Raw genomic sequence first — 26,577 nt, 5'->3', positions numbered from 1 at the left:
TTTGGAAGGAGATGCAGGCAACCCCTGCTGAACGCTGTTTCGCTTAGTGCTATTTCACAATAACGCTCATTGAAAACAGAGACTCGATTCCACGTAGCGCTCAGCGAGTTTCATTGCAACGCTCATGGTCGCCATCGCAGGTCCATAAAAACACTTGCGGTCACCATCTTGGGCCGTCAGATACTTTTGGTTTTGCTTAATGCCTGGGTTTTCAGGAATCGATTAAGAGCGCTAAGCGGGGGTTGCCTGTATGCAAAAATCTTGAACTCTTGGTGCCGAAAGGATACCTTTTATTAGACCAGCTGGGAAATTGCAATATATCTATATCTATTTATTTATTTTCACAATTTCCCAGTTGGGCAATTGCAAAAAAAGAAAAAAAATAACAAAAATGCACACGCACACGCACACCATTTAATTTTTGCGATTTCCTGGTTGGAAATAAACTCGGGTGTAACTTGTCCTGGGTCAAATGCTGGTGGGGGTGCAAAGCCCTGGCACACTGTCTGCATTAGGGCAGCATGGGGGTGCTCAGAGGCTTGTATCCCCGCTTGATATAACTGAGGTCCAGGTTTGTACTTGGCACGTGGCCCCGCCCTGGCTGGAGCCAGACAGGCTGAAGGGAGGGGGCAGGAGGGCAGCAGGCCACGGAACAGCACGGATTGCCACGGTAACAGCCGGCCAATAGGCCCTAGAGCAAGCGGCTGAAGGGAAGGGAGGGGAGGGAGTGGGCGGAGCCACGAGCAGGAGCCAATAGCGCCGGGTAACTTCGAAGAAGGGGTGGGATGGCCCAGCGGAGCCAATCAAGGCGCGGGCCAGTAAAGAGAGGCGGGACTACACGCCGTCGCCAATCAGAGGCCGGGGCGGAGATGAACCGGCCAATAGTCACTGAGTACGGCTGTGGCGTTCTGGCCGGAGCCAACCGGGGTGGGCGGAAAGCAACTCCTCCGGTCCCAAGGAGCCAATGGGGAGCGGCGGGTCCGCGGCGCGGGCCAATGAGAAGGCAGACAGGGAACAAAAGGGGGTTCCCAAGCGCCCGCCCCCTCCCTTAGAACAATTTCACATGACGCAACGGTTGAAGGAAGAAGGAGCCCGCGAGCCGCCGCCGCCATTTTGTGCGTGTGAGACGGAGACGGAGACGGCGGCGGCGCCGGCCCGGAGGATGCGGTAGAGGAGCCCGGCGGCGGCAGCGGCGGCGGCGAGGCAGCGGCGCTCGGCGGCGGGGGGCGGGTCGGGCAGGCGGGGGGCGCTGCGCGGCGGGCGGGGCGGGTCCGGCGGCCCGCTCGGACGATGTCGGCCCCGGAGGGCGGCAGCGAGGCGCGGGAGGACGCGTGCCGCGACTACCAGTCGTCGCTGGAGGACCTGACGTTCAACAGCAAGCCGCATATCAACATGCTGACCATCCTGGCCGAGGAGAACGTGCCCTTCGCCAAGGACATCGTCTCCCTCATCGAGGCGCAAATCGCCAAGGTTTTTATCTCGCTCCGCCCGCTCCTCCCCGAGCGCTGGGGGCGGACAGGACCCCGGGGGGGGGGGCGGCGGGTGGAGGAGGGGGCGCTTGAGGGGCGGGCAGGACCCCGGGCTGGGGGGGAGGGAGGCGCACGCAACATGGCGGCCCGGACGGGCCTGGGCAGCGCCTCGCCGTGACGAGCACGGGCAGGGTCGGCCTCGGCGGGGCCTTCGGCTGCGGGCGGGCCCCGGGGCTCACGGGGTAGGAAAGGCCGCCCGCTTCCGGGGCGCTGCCGCCCCTCCAAATAGGAGTAGTATGTCCCTCCCCCCCGCCTGCTTTTATGGAGAATTTTTCATTTCCTTAAGGAGAATTTTTTTTCCTCCTTCCCTATATGGATTATTCCCCCCCGCCCCCCCATGGAGTATTTCTTTTTGCCTTTATGGAGTGTGTTCTCTCCCCCCCTTATGGAGTGTGTTCTTCTTCCCCCCCCACTTATGGAGTATATTCTCTCTCCACCCCCACTTATGGAGTATATTCTCTCTCCCCCCCACTTATGGAGTATATTCTCTCTCCCCCCCCACTTATGGAGTATATTCTCTCTCCCCCCCCACTTATGGAGTATATTCTCTCTCCCCCCCCACTTATGGAGTATATTCTTTCTCCCCCCCCCACTTATGGAGTATATTCTTTCTCCCCCCCCCACTTATGGAGTATATTCTTCCCCCCCCCACTTATGGAGTATATTCTTTCTCCCCCCCACTTATGGAGTATATTCTTTCTCCCCCCCCACTTATGGAGTATGTCCCCCCCCGGAGTATATTCTCTCCCCCCCCCCCGGAGTATATTCTCTCCCCCCCCCCCGGAGTATATTCTCTCCCCCCCCGGAGTATATTCTCTCCCCCCATGGAGTATTTATTTTTCCCCCTCTATATGAAGTATATTTTCGTCTCCCCTTATAGAGTATATTCCTCCCCACTTAATGGAGTATTTAGGAGTATTCTCCCGGCCCCCTATTAAATATTCCCTTCTGCCCTGGAGTTTTTCCTTCCTTTCTATGGAGCATTTCCTCCCCTCCACATGGAGGTGCTCACATTGGGGCCCTCACAGATCAAGTTTCCTGGGGTGGCCGGGAGACCTGCGTGTGCTTGGTGGAGTTATGTGGGGGGCGTTGCTTTATTTTCCCCCGACTGGTTAGCTGAGTTGCTCGGGACATTTTATTTGCTGCTCTGACTCGAAGCGTAGTGGTGCGTGTGTTTGTGTGCGTGCGTGTCATTAATCTCTCTCTCTTTTTTTAGAAAAGCTTATAGGTTTGGGGAGGGGGAGAAGAAATCTGCCCTGACTAGACAGCAGCAGCCTGTAGGATCCTAACATGGCGCCTGAGAGGCACATGATGCAAAAGAAGGGAAAGAGGAGGCTCCCTCTGAGCCCAACCCAGGCAGTTGCTGACATCAGTCAGCCTGTGGGCACATGGCTGGGGGTTTATTGCACCTTTTTTAGCAAGAGAGTTTTTTAGCTATAAAAACTCTTTTTACCACCCCTAAGCAAAACCGCTCTGTTCTCTCCTGCTCCCTCTATATTTAGGAATATTGTAGGGTTTTTGTTCTGTGGTTATAAATTGTGGCTTATAATGGTGAGAATTACAGTACTTAAGAGGGGGGAACTAGAGGCCTCACATTATTTAATCTTATTTTTTTCCATCAGTGCAGGACGACTTCTTAAAAGTATTCAGATCTTTGTCCAGTCTAATTTTAAGTGTCACCAGGGGCTGGGCTTTGCCATTTCTTTGGGGAGCTGATTTCATAACAATCGATCTCACCATTATTTCTAATAGGGGGCAGCGGGTGCATATACAATGATTTGTTATGAATTCTAATGCTGTCAAATATCTTCATTCCTGCGTGGTTTTGGAGCTTCCCCCCAATGAGTGTTTTTATAGATGTTTTAAATCCTGTATCTATGGTTAGAATTGCATAGTTACTGTTCGTGACTATGGTTATACGAAGGCAAGTTTTTAGTTTTTCCCGGGGAATTGATCTCCTTTATTAAGCCACTTTTTAAAGTGTTGCCTGGAGACAGCTTGTTTAGTGTAAAACTGAGTGGTCTGCTTTACATTTTTAATAAATGGTTATGAAATGTGTGACTGGTATTTAAAATTTGTAAATAAAATGTGTGAAATATGTATTTGTCTTTTTATTTTCCATTGTGTAGTGCAGAATCCGTTTCTAAGACGTATTCTGCTAACATGGTTATTTAACCAAAGGTGTTCAAAAGTTGCGTGACCTGGGGTTCAGCTATCTTATATAAGTATAAGGTGCAAATCTTTTGGGCAACTAATAAAAGAACAGAGCCACACATTTCCAACAATACCTTTCATACCTGATTTAAAGAAAGAACAGTGGGTGTTCTGCAATGAAAGCTAACCGCCATATTTAATACGTTCTAGTATCTTTGGGTATCTTGGTGATCTTCCCTAATTTTTGGTGGGTGCCCTGTGGGTATCTTTAACCAGGAGACTCTTGAAAATCACAATGATGACCATAGCTAGGATTCCCAGTTTCCCTTTTGTGCTAAACTGAACGCTTTCTAGAAGTTTTGAAAAATACTTTCAGAAACAAGGATTTACAGATTTCAGCCTAATCTAAATCCTGATTCTTAAAAATGACATTGAATAATTTATGCAGCAAACTCAGTTTTGAATACTTAACTCCTAAATTATAAAAGTTGATTTGGAAACAGGCTTCCTTACCTGAATGGAGTGGTTCCACATGTGATTATTTTTCACAATCTGATGCCTGATGAAGGTGACAGTTGTGGGTTCTTTTTCTTTTCTTTTTTTAAGGGATTTGCTACCAGTTTTAATGGACCCCCCCAAGGCCTTAGCCTTTAAAGTTTAGCTACTTTCAGCTGTATAGATGCATTCAGTGATGAACTGAAAAAATACATAACACTATCATTTGCGGGTGAGACAGCTCTATGTATGTTTCACTGAAAGTGCCTTGAAAATCAGAGAGGCTATACATTTGATTACAACCTTCCCCTCCTTTTTAACAAGATGTTTTTAGAATTTAAAAATACAATTTTTAACTTACTATTTTATGGACTACCTTGAAGAAGAAACCCAAACTCTTCCAGCCATTTTAGTATTGTGAAGCATTGAACCTATAACCTTGGTTTTGAAGGCTAGAGGGGGTGTGACTTTATTTCATTGGTGGTTACTTTAGATCAGTTAATCATGCTTTCAACATTGATTAATGGGCCATTATTGCATAAGTCATATTGTTCATTTACAGAAATTAATTTCCATGTCCCATGCATCTCCTGGTTTCCTGTTATATGCAAAGACCTATCAAAGGCTTATTAAAGTTTCCCCTCCATATCTAAGCTAGTTTAGGGAGTGACCAGATTGAATACCAGCCTGATATAAAAAAGAAATTGCCGAAGGTATGACAGTACATGGCTCTGATTCACCCCCCAAAAGTTAAAGGACTCAGAATGTCCTATATATTTTTCCCCTTTGTTTACTTAAGCCCCTTCAGGGGTGAAGGTATTAAATAAAATTGTAAAGCAAGAGCATTTCCACACACTTGTCTGGACAATGGGTTTTTTTAATTGAGGTGTTATTAATGATGGATCAATCTTTTAGCCAATCCTGGCTCAAGTTACTGATGAGTAAACTTACTCTCACTTAACACTTGACTAAAGGGGTGGTGAATGGGAATTTAAAAGTTGTATCACTGCAAGCTCCTGTATGGGAGCACAGTCAACGGACAATTTATGCTGTTGCGTCTTTTACGTTGTCCTCACCAACAAGTCTGTGTACCTGCTGATGCTTTCTGGAAATTTGCTGTGCCTTCTGCTTGGGAAAGCTGATGGTAGGCATTGAATTTCTTTTGCTTTGGGCCAGCAAGGTTTCATGCGCGTTCATAGTTGCTGTGCCAGTTTCAACACCACCACACTGTTCCTGTTGCACAAACTTGTTATCAGTTCTGAGAAAAAAAAAAAATGAAAACCAAAAAAACCCAAAACCCATCCTGCTTGTTTGGTAATGGAGTACCCAGAGTTTGAAGACTGTCTTCACTGAAAATCGTGGTTGCCAGTTACAAGCTCATCTGTACTTACATGATCAAGCGCATAACTGAGTTTTGCTTGGATTTAGAACTGTGTTTTAGGTGCATATTTTGCCTGCACCATGAACATCCTACTAACTGAAGCTGCCAAGGGGAGGATGAGACTCCTCATGTTTTTCGTTCGGATTACAAGGAAGTAACTTTATTCCGAATATTCTTTACCAAGGGACTGTGGTATTCGACATTAACTTACAGCTACAGAACTTCAATATTTTTGGGGCTTTCTGCCAGGATTCTGACATGCAAGATATAGATAAACAGCTTTAAGTTGGGTCAAATTAAATTTTTTAGATGTTCCAGCAGATGCTAATAGTGATTTCATGTTAATCAGTTCTTTCAAATGGATCGGAAACAGCTTGTTCAGCACCCTTAATAGTAACACTTGGGCTCATTTTTTCCCCCCCATCTTTTTCGTACACAAGCATAACAATTAGTTGAAACCCTTTTTGTGTGGTTGAAACACTGCCTGGTACTTTGAGTTTGAATATCAACTCTTCATATGTGTAACATTCCTTTGATTTCTAGTGTGAACCAAAATAGGGGTCTCTATTTTTGTTTGGGATTGATAATACCTTAACTTTAACATTTTTGAGTGCATGTTGTTATACTAAACTTCTCAGTTTCTTCTTATTGCTCCAGGCTCCTCCTTCAGAGAAGCTTCCTGTTATGTACCTTATGGATTCCATTGTCAAGAATGTTGGAAGAGAGTATCTTACTGCGTTTACTAAAAACCTAGTTGCAACATTTATTTGTGTATTTGAAAAGGTATATATGCTTTCAGAAAAGTTCTGTATTCTAAGCAGAGTTTGTTCCTGCATAAATAAATACTTGGTTTTCAGTGTTGGATTTTTTGGACAGAGAAATGTAAGAATTAATGTTTTCTTCAATTAATTTTATTACTACTATGTGTCATTAAGAGGACATTTGTTTTTTTTTGTGCTGGTTTCTGAGAAATTTTAAGTTATGATATCAGCTTACAGGGTCCAGAGATGAGTTTACCTAAATTTCAGTAATTTCTGCCCTACCAGGCCAGTCTTCATTAGCTGTTTTTGTGCTAGTTAGTACAATGCTTGCCTGATTTAAAAAAAAAAAAAAAATCTGTTGCACTGTACAGGTAAATTAATTCTGAATTGATTTTAAGGTAGGAAATATACTTTGTACAAAGACATATTGGGGAAACCTTTTTAAAATGTATGCGCTTCTGAGTGGAGTTTTTTGTTTTTTGTATTTGAAGTGGATTTAGCTTTCATTTTTAAATAATTTGCATTTAAGGTGGCAAAAAAGAGTGCTTAGACTAGGAAGTGTGGCTATCAGCCGCATTCCTATATTTTTTTTTTTGGTAGGCTATAAGTCTGGTGAAAGACTTGCTAAGAATGCATAACTATTGCGTTGCAAGTGAGTTTTTAGTTTCATCTAAAGTTTCACTGCTGCATTTGATTTACTTTTGCTCTCAATAAGAGAGTAACAGGCAGACTGAATAATTTTTTAGATTGGACTAGACCTTAATCTCTTTCGATTGTGAACTGAAAATGGGCTCTTAGCCCGTATCGCTGCATATTGTATTTAACAGAGGAAATCAGTCAATATTTTGGTTCACATTTCATGTACATTCATCTGATTTTTCACTTCGTATTAGGATCTTGGTATTTATTTTAACACTTCCCTTCATATACAGATTTTTAAGTATGAGTATATTTTTTAGTATGTGACTTCAGGGAGTTAGTGATGAACAAAGAATATTTAAAAATGGTTCACATGAAGCTATGATGGCAGGTCTCAACAGTAGAAGTTGTACCCAGGTGTTTCAGTGCAACATTGCAAACATTCATAAAGAAAATCATGCTTCAGCTCGTTGAAACTATAGCATTCTTTGGTTTAATTATTTCTGAGCTTAATACCTTTAATACCCACTGCTTAGAACTATTCCTTTTGGTATTTTGTTTTAATTGTTCTTGTGTGTCTGTATATTGTGAGGAAATACACCTTTAATAATTTGGTACTAATATACGATGAACTCTTGATTTATAATCATTTTGGATCTCTAAGACTGACATTGTTTTAAAAAAAATTGTTTATTAAGAGATGATTATTGAAGTCAGTTTGTCAGCTCTGTTCTAATTAGGCTTTTTTTCTTGCAAATTTTAAAATTATTACATTGAACAAAAATAACTAGAGTTTTCCGGGAGGATTGCAATATGTAATACAAGTGACTGAATTCAAAACAACGTTCCAAATTATCACACATCCCATTTTAACAATTTGTAGAGTTGAAATTATAAATACTGCAGTAATAACTGGCCTGTAAAACAGATATTATTTGATTAAATAACACACGGACTGGGACACAAGTATGAAGACGTGTTATCTGTCTTCAAATTTCTCTCTCGGTTAACTAAGGAAATTCTTTAAGTCAATAAACAAATATTGTTTTAATATAAATTTCTAGTTTCCTTGGTAGTAGAATAATCTGCTCTCTTCAAAGAGTTTGCAAAAGGATACATGGATATTTTGAGATTCACATAAACTATAAATGATAGTTTATGGTTCTGTGTAATCTTACGGCTGAACCAAAAGTTGAATTGACATAATGTTAGGTTGGTTTTTTTGGTGCATTTGCTTATATTGTTTTCCAATGATAAAAGTGCTTTTGGGCTGGCCCTCTCCTGCACACTTTGGCTGTGATTTTGTGACATGCAAGCCCCAGGTAGTGTCTAAATTCTGGTGTGGAATCTCAGTAATTCAGAAATGTAAGCAATGTCTTCACTTGCTTGCTAGCAGTTTTCACTCTATCAGTGTTTAATATATTCATCAATCATTTTTAATTTCAGTAAAATGACTAGGACTAGATTAAGCTTCTTTTTACAGTAATTTGGCAAAATCTAATAAAACATATTTCTTAATACATAAAAAGTTCTCCTAAATAGAGCCTATTAAAGAGGGTGGTAGCATGTTACCAAACCCTCACGTGCTCTTCAGACAATTCCACATTTATATATTTATGCTGTTTTAGGTTGTTTGTTTTTTTTATTGAATTTTATGCACACATGCATATGTTAAAACTTAGGTTGTAACGGTGCTGTATTTGATACGATTGATGTAAAAGATGTGTTTCTTTAAGCACTTTATAATACTATACTAAACTAGTTGCTAACACTTCTTTAAGATTGAGCCTTCTAAGTCAATGCAGGTCTAACATATTTGGAAGGGTAGATTTTTTTGCAAATAAACTGTAAAACTTTTTTTATATTAACTTAACAAGCCATAGAATTGTTCTATTGTTTTTAGGTGGATGAAAATACTAGGAAAAGTTTATTTAAATTACGCTCTACATGGGATGATATTTTCCCTTTGAAGAAGCTATATGCCCTTGATGTCAGAGTCAACTCATTAGATCCTGCTTGGCCTATTAAACCTCTACCCCCAAATGTGAATACTTCTAGCATCCATGTGAATCCTAAGTTTTTAAATAAATCGGTAAGTTTGAATGTGCATGAACTGCATGAACAGATAGTATTCTACATAGTTTAATTGTGTTTCCTTGTTTACTGAAATGAAGCCAGTATTAAGAATTTGGATGAAGGATGAAGTAGGTGATGTGGTTAGGTGGATGGGTAACAGAGTTTTGATGCTTCTGGTGTTTAAATGAGTTCATTTTTACTGATCAAAACTGGACGGTAAAATGCTAAATTTTAATAATCTATTTTGTATTAAATGATTTTATATGGTGTGATGCTTTCAAACTCAAATTGAGCAAAATGTTAAATGTTCTAATGCTTTTACTGAAAAACAGTTGCTGTACAGATGCTGATTATCATATAAATTAAATATTGTTTTATTACTAATCGAAATCAGTTAGTTTTGAAACACCTGACTTTGTTTCCTTCATGAGCTATAGTAATCTTAAAATTATTTTTATTTTTAGCCTGAGGAACCTTCTACACCTACCTCTGGAGTCACTTCGTCTGGTGTCTCAACTCCTCCAGCTGTTCCTGAAATACAGAAGAATTTGACACAAGAGCAACTAATAAGACAGCAACTGCTTGCAAAGCAAAAACAGTTGTTAGAACTTCAGCAGAAAAAATTAGAGCTGGAGCTAGAACAGACTAAAGCACAATTGGTGAGTAGAGTAGTCTGGAGTCTTCTCATGCGTGGCAAGCTTTAATTTTGCTTTTGGAAGTGTTGAACACTTCCTTGGCTACACTGTTTGCCATAGGGAATGGACTACTGCGTGATTCTCACTTTTTGACAAGGGTAGATATTTTAGAATGTTTCTGCCAAGTAGCAAAGTATTTCTAATTGCAGAATTTAGGAGCCTTGGCACCAAATGTATATTTCACAGACTATCTTAATAATTATTTTAGTCGTAACTGAAGTAAGCAAAGGTTCTTTCTGCTGGATTTCTCCCCAAGGTGACGTGTACTGCAACACTGAGCTAATCTTCTCATTTCTTGTGATAATCACTATACCGTATCTATAAATGTTGAACACAAGCAGCTTTTTGAATTTTATTAATTTGTATAAAGAACATCTGTTTCTAAAGTGGTGCAAACTTGGGAAGGCGGGTCCTTAATTTGAGTAATCATGTCACGCTTGTTTCTAATAACCTGAAGGCGGCTGTCCTTCATGTTTCCTTATATTTGTATCTTTCCTACTCTTAAGTGGTTAAAAATAAACAATTTAAACCACTAGTGCTCAATCCTCCAGCCCTGTGGGCTGTATGAGTGGCATGGGTTGGTTCTTGAAGTAAATCTAGCCTGGGGTTGATGTACAGGTGTGGTCTTGTGAGTTGGCCTGACTTCAGATCCTGGATCTGGCTATGGAGTGACTCCATGTAAGATGTGGCCCTGCGGCCATGTCATGCAGTATGCAAGGTTCCATTCAGGCCAAATGATGTGGCCCCATGCACTGAATTTGGCTTTTGGGCTGGAAGCTGAGCAGCACTGATTTAAATTATATAAGTACTTAATATTTGGCACATCAGGTAGCTTACTGTTTACCTTTTTGGGTGTCTAGGGTAAGGTGAAAAACTATGAAATACAAGTAGAAGAAATTTTACTTGATCTTTTAGTGGGATCTTTTAAATAATCTCTTATGTGGGACTGACATTTATTGTATTTCTACTTTCTCTGCTGTTTTCTATAATGTTACTGCTTTATTTTAATATGCAAGGGAATTTCTGTGAATATATTTTTATTCTGCAGTTGAGTTTCAAGATGTGGTACAGCAGAATAACTTTAAAATGAATAGGGTTTCTTTCTTACAGGCTAACACTTTTCCCCTCCCCCCATCTTTCAGGCGGTTTCTCTTAGTGTTCAGCAAGGAACATCTACCATGAGTCCAGTTCCAGCACCTTCCAAGCAACATGTGTGTCAAACTCCTCAGATGTCAGTTAAAGCTTCCCCTGTGCAATCTGAAAGGAGCAGACCTTCTCCAATCCCTCAAGTTCATGATATTAAATTAGTGAACAGAGATCCTCGACTTAATAGGATGGCTCAGCATTCCTCTCATGCTAAAGAGCAAAGTCATCGGAAAGAATTTCTGTCAACCACAACAAATCAGTCTGATATCAAGGTCAATAAAACTCTGCAACCTGAAAAACAAAACACATCAAAGCAAGAAAAGGTAAAATCAAATGAAAAAATACAGAAGAAAGAACTTGATCAGGCAGAAACAAAATCTAAATCGCCATCCCCTTTGAAAAATAAATTATCCCATACTAAAGATACTAAAACTCCAACGTGCGAAAACATGAAATTGTCTGATATTAGTAAGAGAGATCCAAGACTAAAAAAGCATCTTCAGGAGAAGCCAGATGTTAAAGATGATGACACAAAAGAAAAGAGGAAAAGTATAGAGAAAAAAGAAAAAGAGGAACATAAGACATCTGAACACAGACCTGTTGGTAGTAGAAATAAAGTAATTAACGGTGTTGTACAGAAACAAGATGCCAACACAGAAGATTCAGAAAAACAGGGTGGAAAACCTGGACGATCCAGTAATAGGAAAAGGTCACGATCACGCTCTCCGAAGTCTCGTTCACCATCTGCACATTCTCCAAAGAGGAGAGATAGGCGATCGCCCAAAAGAAGACTGAGGAGTCTGTCCCCTACCTCCTCAACTCCAAAAATTGGAAAGGTTCGTCAATCAGGTCTTAAACAGTCTCATGCTGAGGAATTTACCCAAACCACAAGAGAGGAAAGAAACTCTAGTAAGAGAAACGTTAAACAAGATGTGAGAGATCCGAGGAGATTGAAAAAAACTCAAGATGAGAGACCGCAGGAAACTGTAAATCAACATTCTGCAAAATCCACCCCAGAACCAAAGGAGAATGTGGAGAATTGGCAAGGTCCCAAATCAAGCAAAAGGTGGAAATCTGGTTGGGAGGAAAGTAAAAAGTAAGTTACTGATTTTTGAGCTTGTTCCTTGTGAAAACAGTTGGAGTTTGTCATTGACTTCAGCAAGTTTGGGATGCAGCATTAGGCATTTCAGAGAAACTGGGTTCACAGCCTTGATATATTTCAAATAGTTAACAGTGAAAAAATGTCGGAATTCTGATAAGAGTGGCTGGGGTGTAGCAGCCATAAATGGGATAAGTTATAAGGACTGTAATGAGTAATGTCTGTTTTTATTAAAAATAATTTGTTTTAAATTTTCTCGTTTTTTGTTTTCAGCTTACAACAGAGTGAAGAACATCAAGGACTTGGTAAATCACCACATCAAAGGCATAGGGAAAATTGGGCAGCTGGTAAAGGAATTTTGTCACCTCGCGCACCGAAACTGCAGCATCGATTGAGTGTGGATGCCAATTTGCAGATTCCCAAAGAACTGACTTCTGCAAGCAAGAGAGAATTACTCAAAAAAGTAATATTCAGTTAGCTCCATCCTTGTAGAGAGATTGTTTAAGAAGTTTTAAAATCAAAATATAAAATGTATTTTCCTTTTTCTTACTTTGTAGGCAAATGAACGTCTGGCGTCTGGTGAAATAACACAAGATGAGTTCCTGGTTGTGGCTCATCAGATTCGTCAGTTGTTCCAGTATCAGGAAGGAAAGCACAGATGCAATGTGTGGGATAGTCCTACAGATGAAAAATGTGGCGTGAAAAAGAAGCCCCTTCTTTCAGATGCTGAATTAACATACTATGAGCATAAAGCTAAATTGAAAAGAACACAAGTTCAACATGCATTTCCGAGGCTTGATTTGTTGGATCCTGATGATATTTTAGACTACCACTTGACGGACGCATTGCTTTCTGGACTGGAATGCGAGCAAGCAAAAAAACGAGCACAGTTTGACCGAAAAGAGCAGTTTGGAGAAAGGTCAAGACGGCATTCTCCGATATCGGGTAATAGACCTTTCACTGATAATCTTTCACCACATGAAAGTGAGCGAAGACATGATGAGCAGAATTCCTCTAAAGGAACAAGCAGTTCTAAAAGCTTTGATCCTTATGATAGCTGGGGAGAATCAGATGAATTTAGAGATGTGTTTGGGCAACAAGGGAAAAGTACACCAGAATTCCAGAAAATTGATGGAGAGGGATTTTGCAAATTTAATAATCCTGAAGACAGGCAAATGCTTGGACAGAGTGGTACATATTTAATTTTTATAGTATGGATGATAGGTGACTTGAAAGATTTCACTAAGTAAAAGTAGTGACTTTTTTTCGTTTTTTAAAGGTGTTCGAGAAGAACCAAGATCTCCGTTCAGTGAACGTTTCAAGAGATCTAGATATGAAGATCCAGAGAAAACAGCATTTACTGACAGTCCTGGGTCAAGATTTGGAGGCATTGAAGTAAAGCAGAGAATAACTGCATTGATGGAGGACAGGCCTCTGTTTGATGGGCCATCTAGACCGCCTGTTTCGAGGGGAGGGGGAGATGGACAAGCAAGTCATTTTGTTGATGGGCCATCTAACAACTCAAATTCTAGAATTGATGGGCCACCTGCACAGGCCTCTTTGAGGTTTGAAGGGCCACTAGGACAGGTTGGTGCTGGGGGTGCCCCTCAGTTTGACGGACCATTAGGACAGGCAGGAGGAGGGGGTGGCATGCGGTTTGATGGACCACCAGGACAGATAGGCAGTGGCCTTAGGTTTGAGGGGCCCTCAGGGCAGGTAGGTGGAGGGGGTGCAATCAGGTTTGAGGGCCCTCTTGGGCAGGTAGGGAATGCTTTGAGGTTCGAGGGACCTACGGGCCCATCTGTGGGTAGTCTCAGGTTTGAGGGCCCTACAGGTCAGCCTGTGGGTAGTCTCAGGTTTGAGGGGCCTCGTGGTCAGCCATCAGGTGGCCTCAGATTTGAGGGACCTCATGGTCAACCTATGGGCCCTCGTGTTCATCCAGGGGGTGGTCTCAGATTTGAGGGACCCCATGGTCAACCTATGGGACCTCATAGCCAACCAGGGGGTGGCCTCAGGTTTGAGGGACCACATTTACAACAACTGGGGCCCCATGGTCAACCAGCAGGTGGTATGCGATTTGAAGGACCACATAGTCAGCCTTTGGGACCACATGGTCAACCGGGGGGTGGTCTCAGGTTTGAGGGGCCTCATGGTCAGCCTGTGGGGCCACATGTTCAGGCAGGTGGGAGTGGTCTCAGGTTTGAAGGGCCACATCTCCAGCCAGGAGTTGGTCCTAGATTTGAGGGACCTTCAGTTCAGACTGGGGGTGGACTTAGGTTTGAAGGTCCTCTAGGTCAAACTGGTCCAAGATTTGATGGCTGCCATTCGTCCAGATTTGATGGTCAACCTGGCCAGCTGTCTCTCTTGCAAAGATTTGAAGGATTACATGGACAACCTGGCCCACGATTTGAAAGGGCACCAGGTCAGCAAACTCCTCCTCGGTTTGAGGGACTGCCTGGTCAACAGGCACGATTTGATACAGCGATACCTCAAAGATTTGATGGCCCTCAACACCAGCAGGCTTCAAGGTTTGACATGCCTCTTGGTCTCCAAGGTCCAAGGTTTGAAAATGTAGCAAATCATCCTGCCTCCAGACTAGAAACATCACCTTATGGGCAAACTGGTCCATACAGTGAACATCCCAATCAGACTTACAATGGACCATCCCATGGTATGCAATTCCAGAGACCTGAAATGTTTGATGGCTCTCAAGGACCAAATTTTAATGGGCCAGTTGGCCCTACAGCACAGAACTACCCCAGTCTGCTCAACAGAGCATCTGGACATTACTTTGATGACAAGAATCTTCGGGGTCCTCAATATGGAAACTTCAGTAATATGCCCAATTCAATGTCAGTAGGAAATGCTCAGCAACCACATCAGGTAAGAACTTGTCTAAATAAGCCATTTTGTCTATTGAGAAAGTGTTACAGGTTTCTTCTCTACATATCCCCAAAACATGGTTTTATTAGAGATTAGAAGACCTCTAATCCATAGGTGGTTTCAAAATAAAAATATGCTTTAATTCCTATATATCAATAATTTTCTGTAGATTACATAACTATTTTAAAGGAAAATTTTGGACTTCGCTTGTCGCGTTGTTCAGAAAAGCAGTCTTACTTGTTTTACATAAAATCTTAGAAAAATGTAAACATTTCCCTTTTTTTTTAAAGATCTGCCGAGTTTACCATTACAAGTATAACGATAAAAATAAGGTTCTTTTTTCTACTGCCTAGCTAAATGCAAAGATAAATGAGTTTTATAGATTGTTATTGAGAACATTTTAATACAAAACAGGGAGCATACCTGTACCTTTAGTTTAGATCAGCGTTTTTCATCCCATGGGTCATGACCCAAAAGTGGGGTCACAAGAATATATGAAAGGGTGGCGAACGAACTTGAAAAATGGATTCTCCTTTAAAGGAGAAAAATGTGGGAAATGGTGGCTTTTTCCTTGCATGTTGACAGCTTTAGCTTGTGAGGGTCTGTTTGGGACATCTCATGCCCTCACCCCCACCCCGTATACTGGGCGGCTGGGAGCAGGCTGCAGTGGGTCCAGAGTGAGGGGCACTGGGTTGGGACTGGGCATTGATGTTTACAAATTGGTCCTGGTACAGAAAATGGTTGAGAACCACTGCTTTAGATCATAAGCATTGAGCATAGACTGGTTTAGCTACCCCATTTGACAGCTGCAACTAACTTTTGTAGCTCCATGATGGAGTTAAATTTTTGGGAAATAAGTTTTGTTGGGTGACAGCTGTCAGTTTAGGTGACATGGTTCATTAAGTGTCCACATCAATGACTCTTTGAGAGAGATTCCCTTCTTTAGGCGGTTACTGGGGATGTGAAAAATTAAATGATTGTTTAACCATAAGCCCAGTGATAACTAGTTAAGCTTATTGTTTGCAGGAGCCAGGGTACACAGTCTGGCATAGAAGGGGGTGGGGGATGAGAAACCACATGGTGTCCCAGCAGTAGGGTGGGGGGGCAGGATTAGTATCCTCCTCGCCTATGAGGTTAAAAAAGAATAGGCTGGGCAGCCTAATAACGATTAAGCAATTAGCTGCTCATTCCCAAGTGTTCTCCCTTCCAGCCTGCTGCTTCCTGAGTATGCTGGTATGCTGCCTGGTGGGGCTTGCAACCGCCTCCTTTCCCCCCTTCTCTACCCCCTCCCCAAGGGCCTGGCTCTAAGCAGCAAGCATGTTTGAGCTGCTGTTATTTGTTGTTTAAACAATATAATTAGGCTAGGTTAAACAGATTTTTTTTGGGACGGTATTTACATCCCTAGTTGTTACTAGGGTGACCATTGGTTTGGTTTTATAGAGGACAGCTTGGTTTTCTGCTGCTGTGTCCTATTGATACGAAAGCGGATGCCTTTGTCAGACTGGTGGAAGTCTGTGGAAGAAAATAGAGGACATAAAGGTGTCTGGTTTCATATCAATAGGACAGAGTAGCAGAAAACCCGGCTGTCTTCTATAAAACTGGATGAATGGCCACCCTCGTTGTTACCGAACATCAGTGTGAAAAAAAAATCATTTTTTTTTAATTGAACATAGAAGCATTTTTTTTCATACTAAAGGTAATAAAATGAATGTCATGTAGAATTAACTAGTCTTGACAAATACTGGTCAAGTGTCCTCCTGCTGTGCATAGGGATAAAGTTTTCAAGATGAACCACCAAGACAGCTGATTAAATTGAGACCTGTATGCTGAAGGGACTTACATGGTTGCAGAAGACATTCTGTTAAAAGTGAATACCCAAAATAACCCCTCCCCCTAAATCTGATTAATATTTTTATGCAGTTTTAATTCCATATTGTTTTCTAGTTAAAAATCAGAATCAGTTTAATTCACATTGCCAGTCAGATTTCTTTGTAAGCTCCAAATAGCTTTGCTTTAGTGTCTAGTTTTGGCTAAAAAGGAGCAGTTTAAAAAACCCCAAAATGTTTAAGTACTGCATTAAGAAGCAAGTTCAAAACATGTAGCCTGGATGTCTAAAAAAAATAAAATAATTGCTCTTTAAATCAGTAAGCATAGAATTTTGTAATTTTTCTTAGTTTGTTTCTTTAGGCTTTGTAAATCAACATACAGTTGAAATGCTGCTTAGTCAAATAAGGAGACTTTAAAAATGCATGGAAGTAGTCTCCTTAAATGGAGATAAACTTATGTAAAAAGTAATGATTGCATCTAGAAGTTGATAGTAAAATTTTTTGTGAATCAAATAGCTGTGAAATCAATACTCAGCTGTTTACTTTTATAGGTTCCTGTTCTGTCTGTACCTTCTGGTCAACCTGTACCATATGGTCAAGGTCAACAGTATTTACCAGTACGTGGACAAAATCCTGGAGGTTTTCTTCCAAATCAAGCAGGTATTTCCAACATTTTTTTTAAAAGAAAACTGGACTTTTTAAACAAATGTGCATTTCTTTAAAAGCACAAATGTGGTGTTGGAATTTTTAAACAAATGAGCTGCTGTGTTATTGGTTAATAATTTAACTGGTATATAATTAGGTTAGTTTTTTAAAATTCTTTTTCTTGTTGCGGGCCATAGTATTTAAGAGCATAATGTATTAGGCAGCTTGTTGCTTCCTGTTGTTAGTTTGGAACACCTGGGAAAAGGCTTACTGAATTGTTAATAAATACCTGTTCTGGACCTGAATTTGCTTTTGGAGCTGTCCTGTCATCCATGCACAGGGTACAGCTGCTGTTAGTTTACATATCCAGAATTATTTGGTATGTAATAGTGCTGAAAGTAAAATTCTGCCCTGCTTGTAGGAAAGCAGCATGGAGAAGCAGTGGGTTGGCTTATAGCAAGAGCTAAAATGAGCAGTTCATTTCAGCACATCACATCACCTTACTAACAAAGTTTCCAACATGGCAGGAATGAACTGTGCCATTAAATCGACTGTGCTTACAGTGCCTAGAACTAGACTGAGAAAATAGATCATATTCTTTTAGAGCATCTGTGTCTGAACAATTCTTTGGATGGCATGCTGAATAGCACTAAACCCCTTTCTACTCTGAGGGAGAGACTGCAAAGGGAAGTTGACTAGCCAGGCATCAGAAAAGCACAAAAAAAGAATAGAACTTGACTGAAAAGTAAAAACTTGCTGTGGGGAAAGGAATAGCAAAAGGCCTGTGATGCAGCTTGTGTATATGAGGGCCACCTTTTTATTTTGTAATAGATGGATTGCATAATAAATGTTCCAGGATAGGGGCTAGCAACCTACAGCATGCGGGTTCGGCCTGGCCTGTAAAGTCTCATACTACCTGCTGAGTTTCTATCTGTTATGGGGAGGATGTCACATAGCTGAGCTGTGCTGTGTTGTGTTGTCCATCTCTTCTGCTGCATATTCTAAGTTTAGTCTTGTTGCAGAGGGGTTGGAAGTCTGACAGCTAGCTGCTGGGAGTGTGGGGAGGGACAGAGACTTCCAGCCCACAGCTTATGGCCAGGTAACAAGCTGCTGGATGGTTGTGGACCTCTGCTTAAGATTTAGAATCTAATAGATTTAAAGAAAATGTTAATACAATTAAAATAAGTAAAGATAATTGACATGGTTTTTTTTAAAGCATTGGAGATGTAGCATTGATACTCTTTTTTCGTCCGGACTTTTCCACTTTCATATCCAGATAATCACCTTGGTCAGCTTGATGTAAATGAGTTATTCTCTAAACTGGTTTCTACAGGAATCCTCAAATTGTCAAAAACTGATTCCACTTCAGCACGTATGTACAGGTTTTATGTTCTTATTCTCCTTTTTGATATAACTTTAGTGCACAACTTCCAATAAAAGTCCAGATAAAAAATGATCTAATTTTCTAGCTTAAAAGGTATTTTAATGCCTTGCATACGTTATAAACCTTTAACTTTGTTCTATGGTCTTGTCATTTGGGAATGAATATCTTAGCACACCAAATAAAAATGTTAGTGACCTAACTTTAAAATTTATCCTGTCTTTTAGCTGATCAATATTGTCAGGTTATAACATGATTTATACTTCTGTGCCATTCCCTGTTAGCTTAACTACATATAATTTTTTTAGAATGTATTAATATTTGAAGTATCTTCAGCTTGTCTGTTACAGATTATTTTTTAAAATGAATGGCCGGGATAAAGCATTTTATTACCACTTCCTGAAATTCAGATTGATATCTGCCTATTTAAATGTCACCTTTGTTTTAAGCTGTTCTAATAAGAGGATTGACTCAGTATTGCTTGTATTCAGCTTAGTCACCAAATAAACTAAATAATTAAATTAAGTAGGGCAGTTTTAGAACGGTCTCTTACCAGTTGGACTGTTTTCCATCTGTGCTTTCTAGAAGCAAATGAAACTGCTCCGCAGCCAGCTCCTGAGGAGGAGGAGGATGACCAAGACCAGAGCGAAGATCAAGATGTCCCAGACCTTACTAACTTCACAGTTGAAGAATTGAAACAGTATGTATGCTCACGTGGTTTAATAATATAAGTAAGGGTAATCATGATATGCTGATATCTCAGTAGTTTAATTCTTTCTGACCTAAGACATCTTCATAGAAGATTGTGAGATGCCACTTCAGTGTTTCACTAAGGCATACAAATTATGAATTTCATTATTGTGTTCATTAATAAGAAAATATATACAAAGGGAGAACATTTTACATTTGAAATAGACATTTAATTTTTTTTTGAAAAGTTGATTTTTGTTTGTTTGTTTCAACCAAGTTTATAATGCTTACAGAAGTCTGTGGAACTAACTTATTTGAGCAAAGGTTTGCAAGGTTGGGCTCATTTACATTAGCTCATTGATGAGCTTCTTGAACCACTAGATGTAAAATTGCTAATGTGGTAGTTCACCTTTCCTGAATGGATACCTCAGGAACCTCTTGCTGTTTGATTTAATTTCAAGTTGGTCACAGTCTTAAACACACTGGAAATCTGCTCCATCGTACACTTGTTTTAGCTACATATTAACCTCTATTTTGTAAGCTGAGAATCCAAAACAGTGTAATGTTTTCTTCCCCATTTACTTCTAAAGTTTCAATTTTTTAACTCAAAAATGTTAAGACTTTCTAACTTTATCTTTGTAGGCGTTATGATAGCGTCATAAATCGACTATACACTGGCATTCAGTGTTATTCTTGTGGAATGAGGTTCACCACTTCACAAACAGATGTTTATGCAGATCATTTAGACTGGCATTATCGACAAAATCGCACCGAAAAAGATGTTAGTAGAAAGGTTACTCACAGAAGGTGGTACTACAGTTTAACAGTAAGTATATACGGTAGTGTCTGTTTATCAGTGTCTTGCTAAAGAAAAAGCCAAATTCTGCATTCACTTGCCTTTCACTTGCCTTCCGTATAGCTGTATTAAATAAATGTGTTAAACACTGAAGTTATGATTACTTAAGGCCTAAATATTAACTTTTCTCTTCCTCTTAGGATTGGATAGAATTTGAAGAAATAGCTGATCTGGAGGAGCGCGCAAAGAGCCAGTTTTTTGAAAAAGCACATGAAGAAGTTGTGTTGAAAACACAAGAAGCTGCTAAAGAGAAAGAGTTTCAGAGTGTACCTGCTGGACCAGCTGGAGCAGATGAGGTAAAGATTCATGTTTAAAGTGGCATTGATGGTGTGAATGACCTAATCTACAAAATATTTCAAGGACTTTGCTTTTTATTCCTAGGTATTTTAATGTATACCCTATACCATCCTAATAAAGTTACTTTAGAAATGTACCTAGAAGTATTAAAATGTACTTAAGTCAGAGCATAAATTTCAGACCATCATTTTCTAGGATTCTGTGATATAATTCCATGTAACAGCTGTGCATGTGAAATGGGATGAATTGTTTAAATAAATACATTGAAAGAGTTCCTTGTGGGACAAATTTAGAGCCCCTTAAAACATTTATATGCAATCCTCACTCAAAGAAGTCTCATAGCTAAAGGAGTCAGCTGGGTTATAAGTCCTATCATGGGTGAGAGCTAAGGGCCAGAGTCAAATTCTTCTTTTAATCATTGCACTCAGGAATTGCAGCACCCAGAAACTAGGCAAAATTAGTTGTCTGGCTTAGGATGATGGACGAATAAACATGGTTAGGCATCTCGTAGTTGGAGGGAATGAGTTGTCTCTGAAGGCAGGTCAGAGCAGCTAAGTGCTCAACAAGGAGGTGCCACAGGCAGTGGTGGGGACATGGGGTGCATCTGAACTCCACTTCTCCAAAGTTTAAGGGCTAAGCCCAAGGTTGCACATGGCTGCCTCTGTCATCTCAAAATCCATAATGTCATTGGGCAAATGTCTACATCAGTAGCAGTATTGAATTCAGGTGACAGCAGAGTGAGCCCTGGAACTTTCATTCAGTTACAGCCAGTTATGGTGGTTGCTGCCACCCACTCTTTGCATAATAGTTTGGTGCAGTTGGCTAGGAACTGGGAGATGTGAACTATAGTCGCCCTTGAACCTGAGGGGGAGGGTTCAAACAAATTTCTTTCATCTCCTATGAAGTGTCCTATTTACTGGGTTATATGGACGCAAGCAGATTGTGAGGGTACCTGACACTTTTGGTTGGAACCGGGCCACTTTGGAGAAAAAGAATGTGGAGTAATAAAGAAAAGTGAGCAAGAGAGGGCCTGACTCTGCAGTGCTAGAGACGATCCCCAGGGAGTAGGGGCTGAAACCCAGCCTTTTGTGTTGAGGCCAATCATTGGTTACAGAGGAACGACCTTTGAATCAGGAGCCAAGTTTCTTCCTGCCAGTGCTACAGAATCAGTTGCTACTGCTTGCTTTCTTAGCTCCATGAATGCTGCAGTGTTGGCCCCCCAGTGGCAGAGCTTCAGTAAGAAGAATAGGGGTTGCCTCCATTCAATCTGTTGTCTACAGCCTGGTGGTTAGTCTGCTGTCCTGGGAAGTGGGAGATATGGATTTGAATCACCTCAGATAAAAGCGATCCTGGAGGGATACTCATTTCCAGGGATCCTGCTTTTCTCTGATTTAAAAAAATCCCCAATTTTCAGTTTAAAAGAAGTAACCCCAAATCCACATTTTCATTTAAATGAAACACTACTAATATATTGATCTTTATATTAGTGGTGTTTCACTTTAATCACAGGAAAATGTGCATGTGGGGTTACTTTTTTTAAAACCAAAAATTGGGGATTTTTTTAAATTAGAGAAAACCAGGATCCCTGCTTATTTCCCACTTCCTGGTTGAGTGTTATAATCCTGATTTATCTGGAAGCTGTTGTGCTTTTAAAGATGGATGTCACTCCTCCCTCCCCCCCATGTTGGAGAGTGAAAGTCAGCGTGGATGCTGTGCCATTTACTTGAGCTCAGTTCTGTTGTGGTCCAACAGGCTCTAGGCATGTTTTGTAAGTACTTAATAAATCCTGGGCTTAAGTGAAGTTTAGGTGTTTCTAGATTAGAGTTGGATTGCATTGGAATTTGGACAGGAATTAAGTCCCCTAGCCTCTCAAACTTCTTAGCTACTCAGAAAACTTAAGCGTAAGCCTCTAGGGAAATACTTAGGCTAAGGGGGAAGGCACGTGATGTTTCTAGGCACCTTAAGTAGGGAGTGGGGTTGATGCGGATTGGTTTGGGGGCTTAAAGGCAGACAACTTGGGAGAATTCTGTTTTTAAATTTGGAAGACCTAGTTATTTCTGCATGTAGAGAGCCGACGTGAGTAATTTTTAGCAGACTGAATACGGCACCATTAAACTGAATGTGGAATCTGATTATCATGGCTTGCCTGCAGGGGCACTGTTGATAAAAGTAAAGTGAATTGCTGAAGGTTCACAGACAATGTGCATAAGCTGAACAATGTTAAACCTCTGAGAGAGAGCTCCCTTTCAGAGTAAAGCAGCCATAGACTGCTGTATGGTGATCTTGAAGCTATTTTGTTAACTGAATCAGTCTACATGGGGTTTAATGCACCTTAACCTAAGGTCTGCCCACATTTGGTAGATTGTCAGTTTTCTGGAGAATCTCCCATTTAGACAAGCTCTCAGTTTTTCCATTAATCTTTATTTTGCAAGTTGCAAGTGAACAAATATAATGATCCATTTCTATTAATAATGCAGTTAAAAAAATAATTTTATTTAGCGTATTTGCTGTGATTGTTACAAAGTCCAGTTTTCCTTAATTAACTGCAGTTATGTGCCTCCTTAGAAATTGTTAAGCACAAATAAAAGGTTTTAAATGCTTGTAAATTTGTATTCTTACTTGTAACTGTCATTTTTATAAACTTTCAGAGCTGTGAAATTTGTCAAGAGCAATTTGAACAATATTGGGATGAGGAAGAAGAAGAATGGCATCTAAAGAATGCCATTAGAGTAGATGAAAAGGTAATTTGAACACATGCAGACACTTGATCACTAAAAGCTAGGGAGCAGTTTTGGTTAAACAAAAATGTGCTAGAAGAGGAGTGGGTGAAGAGGAGAGCTCAGCCTTGAAGGGTTCTGCTGCTGCTTTTTTGCCCCCACTGTATGCCAAAGCATCAACTTCATGGGAACTCTTGAAGTGCTGGTACCTTGGCATAGAGATATTTGGCTTGCCCACCCGTATCTTCAGCACTCGATGCTGCAGTGCCATTAATATAGTATGGATATATGTGGACGCGTAGTTACTGATTTAGTGTTAAGTTATACTGGATTTAGAATTGCCAGCATAGATCAAACTTTCACATAACTTTTCCTAAACGTGATGGAAGAATGTGGTCATCATTTATGTTGACCTCAGCCTCGTGTCTGTGCACCAATATATAAAAATGGGTTCAGAATGGCATACAAATATATTTGATGGAAGCTATACCTTTCTTAATCATTTAAAGTATTTGTACCTACAGGTTGCGAGAGGGTGAGGTAGAAGTTGAGAAGTAATACATATGTCCAGAGCTTTGAATGACTTGCTTCTTGAAGTTACTGGCTCTAGCCTCATTCTCTCTCTTTAAGGCTCCCAAGTGAGGTGTTGCTCTCTTCTACCTTGGGGGTCTTCAAGAGGAGGCTGGACAGATATTTGGCTGTGGTGATGTGACCAGCACCCATTCTTGCCTGGGCAGGCGGTTGGACCTGCTGATCTGTTTGGGTCCCTTCCGACCCCTAAGCACTATGATCCTGTGATATTAAGGCTCAGAGCTGGTAGCTTTGGTGTGGGGTATGTGAAGTCTGATGTTAAATATTTGCAGGGGGATTCCATTTATTTATTGTTAGAGGTAACATTTTTCTCCTCAAGTCATCTTTAGGCATTAGAAATCAGGCATAGAAAAAGTGGGGAAGCCACAGGCCTGTGGTGTCTGGGTGTATAGTCAGACTGCTCTGTTCGTACCCAGTACAACAGCTGCATAATGGGTATTTGTGAGCATTTACATGGTTTACTTGCTTTTTGTAGATTTACCATCCATCATGTTATGAAGATTACCAGAATGTAAGCACATCCTTATTTTTGTATATTTTTAAATATTTTATTGTGAACTTGTTTTGTATAGTCTCATAGCTTTGCAGTGAGCATGGGTGGCACGCTCTGAATACATCCATTCTAATACCAATGACTAGACAAAGAACTGCTGACCTGGTAATGACAAGTTTATAATTCAGAATTAGCTAGGAAGCTTTTATCTTATTTTAGTGGTGATATGGCATGTCAGCTTGCCATGTTTAAATGCCATTTATACAGAAGCTAGAAACAGAAAATACAGGGCTTTTCTTATTGTATTGGCAGCAGGGTTTTTGTGTGTGAGGAGTCTGCTAAAGGGGGTAATGAAAGGCATGCTTTGTGGTTACATATCACACTTATTCCTGTTGTGCATGCTATTTATTTATTTAGGGAGTATTTATTATTTTAGGCTGTATTGTGATAGTACTGAAAACCATTCTGGTGAGAACCTTTGTAGTGTGTGCATTTACTGCTTTCCCTACTCCCTCTAGTACTTTTAGGTTATAGATGAAGACTATCAAAGTGGTGTGTTTTAAAATCCTATGTGGATTGTTAATTTTCATTTTGCAGACATCGTCATTTGATTGCACGCCATCTCCCAGCAAGACCCCAGTAGAAAATCCATTAAATATTATGTTGAACATTGTCAAACAAGAAACAGAAGAGCCAGCCTGTAACAGCCCTACAGTTACAGAACCACCAGTGGACACACCTGCTGCCTGTACGGAAGAGAGCACACCTGCATCTACAGATATTAAAACAGAGCCTGAAGAGGTTGAATCAGTTTAAATAAACTGAGGTATGATTTTTTTTTTTTTTTTTTTTTTTTATACAGAGGATCTGTTGTGTTAACTCTCGAAGGCATATACTTTTTATATGAAATAAAATGATCACCTGGGGCAGGGCCCCAGCTACTGTTTGGTTAATAAATACATTTTTGTATTTGACTTTCTTACTGCCTGCACAGTTTCAGGTGTCCATTGTGTGAAAGTTCTGTAGAAGCGTGCAAATTTAATGGAATATGGAACTGTATATGTAAACAAAAATGTACAATTTTCACTTGTTGAAATGTAAATTATAAAATAAAAGATATTTTTGCTATATATGGAGTGTAATGTTTATGCACACCATCGAATGAAGACAGTGTACATTTTGTTTGGTTTAAGTGGATTTAAACAGAGACCTCAACTTAGACCTGTTGCTAAGTAGGATTCTGAAAAACAAAATAACTGAAAAGTTTTTTGGCTTCAGAGGAAGATTATCAAGGAAAGCAATTCAAAAACTTTCTCAAATAGCAACCCTAGACTTCTTTTCTTATTAAATGTAATTGAACAAATTTGCATACATACCCAGATATAAAGAGAGTAACTTAAAAGATAGTTCTGGAGTGGAGGGAGAGTTAACAAAACCGTGATTGATTGTGGACACAAGTGCCAACAACCATTTGATTAATAAACCAATATACTTAGTAGTTGGGGACAGATTTTTTTTTTTTAATTATCTTTTTCCGAGTAGTCAAGCACACAAAAAACATTTAGTACAACTGAAAAAAATGTTTTAAGTTACAGAAGAAGAAAATTAATGCTCATTTTGAAACATGGTTAACCTTTTTCCTTTGTTGGTTATGACTGGATTTAGATGGTAAACAGGAATACCCATAAGATGTTAATATTTCTTACATGTAATAAATAGAATGAAGCATATCTGAGTGTGAATCTCTTTATTTCATGAGGCGCTTGGGGGAACTTGAAAGAGAATGTGCAAGTAAGACTGGGAATTGAAGTTGTGGATAGAAATATTACTTAAATATTTATTACTTAATGAATTACTTGCTATGGAATATACAGAGTATGCTTCCAAAGCTGCTGAGTTTATATTTAAAGGGGTTCATTTCACAAAGCCCTAAGAATTTCCCATATACTGGGGTGGTTTGTGGGAGATGAATGGAACTTCAGTTCTCTGCCAACAGCTGTACTGGTGTTGCAGGTCAGTAAAACTGCTGCATGTCCCTTTCCCACCTCTGGACAACTGGTTATGCAAAGCCAGATGAAAGACCTTCCAGAATTCATATAAGTCCTACTTCAGGTGTCCAAGTCCAAAATTATGCAAAAAACCCTGCCAAGGTGCCATCTAATTTTGAAGGTACCTAAACTAACCAGGTTACTTGCATTTGAAGGTTAAGTGCCCGGAGTTCTG

At 40.3% G+C, this 26,577-nt stretch overlaps 1 protein-coding gene across 1 annotated transcript; it reads left to right on the top strand.

Moving 5' to 3' along the window:
* The first annotated feature begins 1,050 nt into the window (after positions 1–1,050).
* Positions 1,051–26,084, top strand: PCF11 (PCF11 cleavage and polyadenylation factor subunit). The gene is made up of 16 exons (XM_090030674.1): positions 1,051–1,470; positions 6,217–6,342; positions 8,863–9,051; positions 9,500–9,694; positions 10,873–11,972; positions 12,249–12,438; positions 12,533–12,920; positions 13,255–14,858; positions 17,236–17,344; positions 18,606–18,701; positions 19,296–19,410; positions 20,043–20,226; positions 20,397–20,552; positions 23,202–23,294; positions 24,337–24,372; positions 24,952–26,084. Exons 1-16 carry the CDS (start codon positions 1,291–1,293, stop codon positions 25,168–25,170), a joined length of 4,980 nt encoding a protein of 1,659 aa, XP_089886800.1. The 5' UTR covers positions 1,051–1,290; the 3' UTR covers positions 25,171–26,084.
* The last annotated feature ends 493 nt before the right edge of the window (positions 26,085–26,577 follow it).

Source organism: Crocodylus siamensis, chromosome 1, assembly GCF_052110815.1.
Source record: "Crocodylus siamensis isolate JL-2025a chromosome 1, ASM5211081v1, whole genome shotgun sequence".
NCBI classification, from domain to species: Eukaryota; Metazoa; Chordata; order Crocodylia; family Crocodylidae; genus Crocodylus; species Crocodylus siamensis.
This window is presented reverse-complemented; position numbering and strand designations above follow the sequence as displayed.

Coding starts and splice junctions, on each gene's coding strand:
- PCF11 (XM_090030674.1), top strand. CDS start 1,291: ATGTCGGCCCCGGAGGGCGGCAGCGAGGCGCGGGAGGACGCGTGCCGC. Junction 6,343..8,862: donor TTATTTGTGTATTTGAAAAG/GTATATATGCTT, acceptor TATTGTTTTTAG/GTGGATGAAAATACTAGGAA. Junction 20,227..20,396: donor GGTGGTACTACAGTTTAACA/GTAAGTATATAC, acceptor TCTTCCTCTTAG/GATTGGATAGAATTTGAAGA.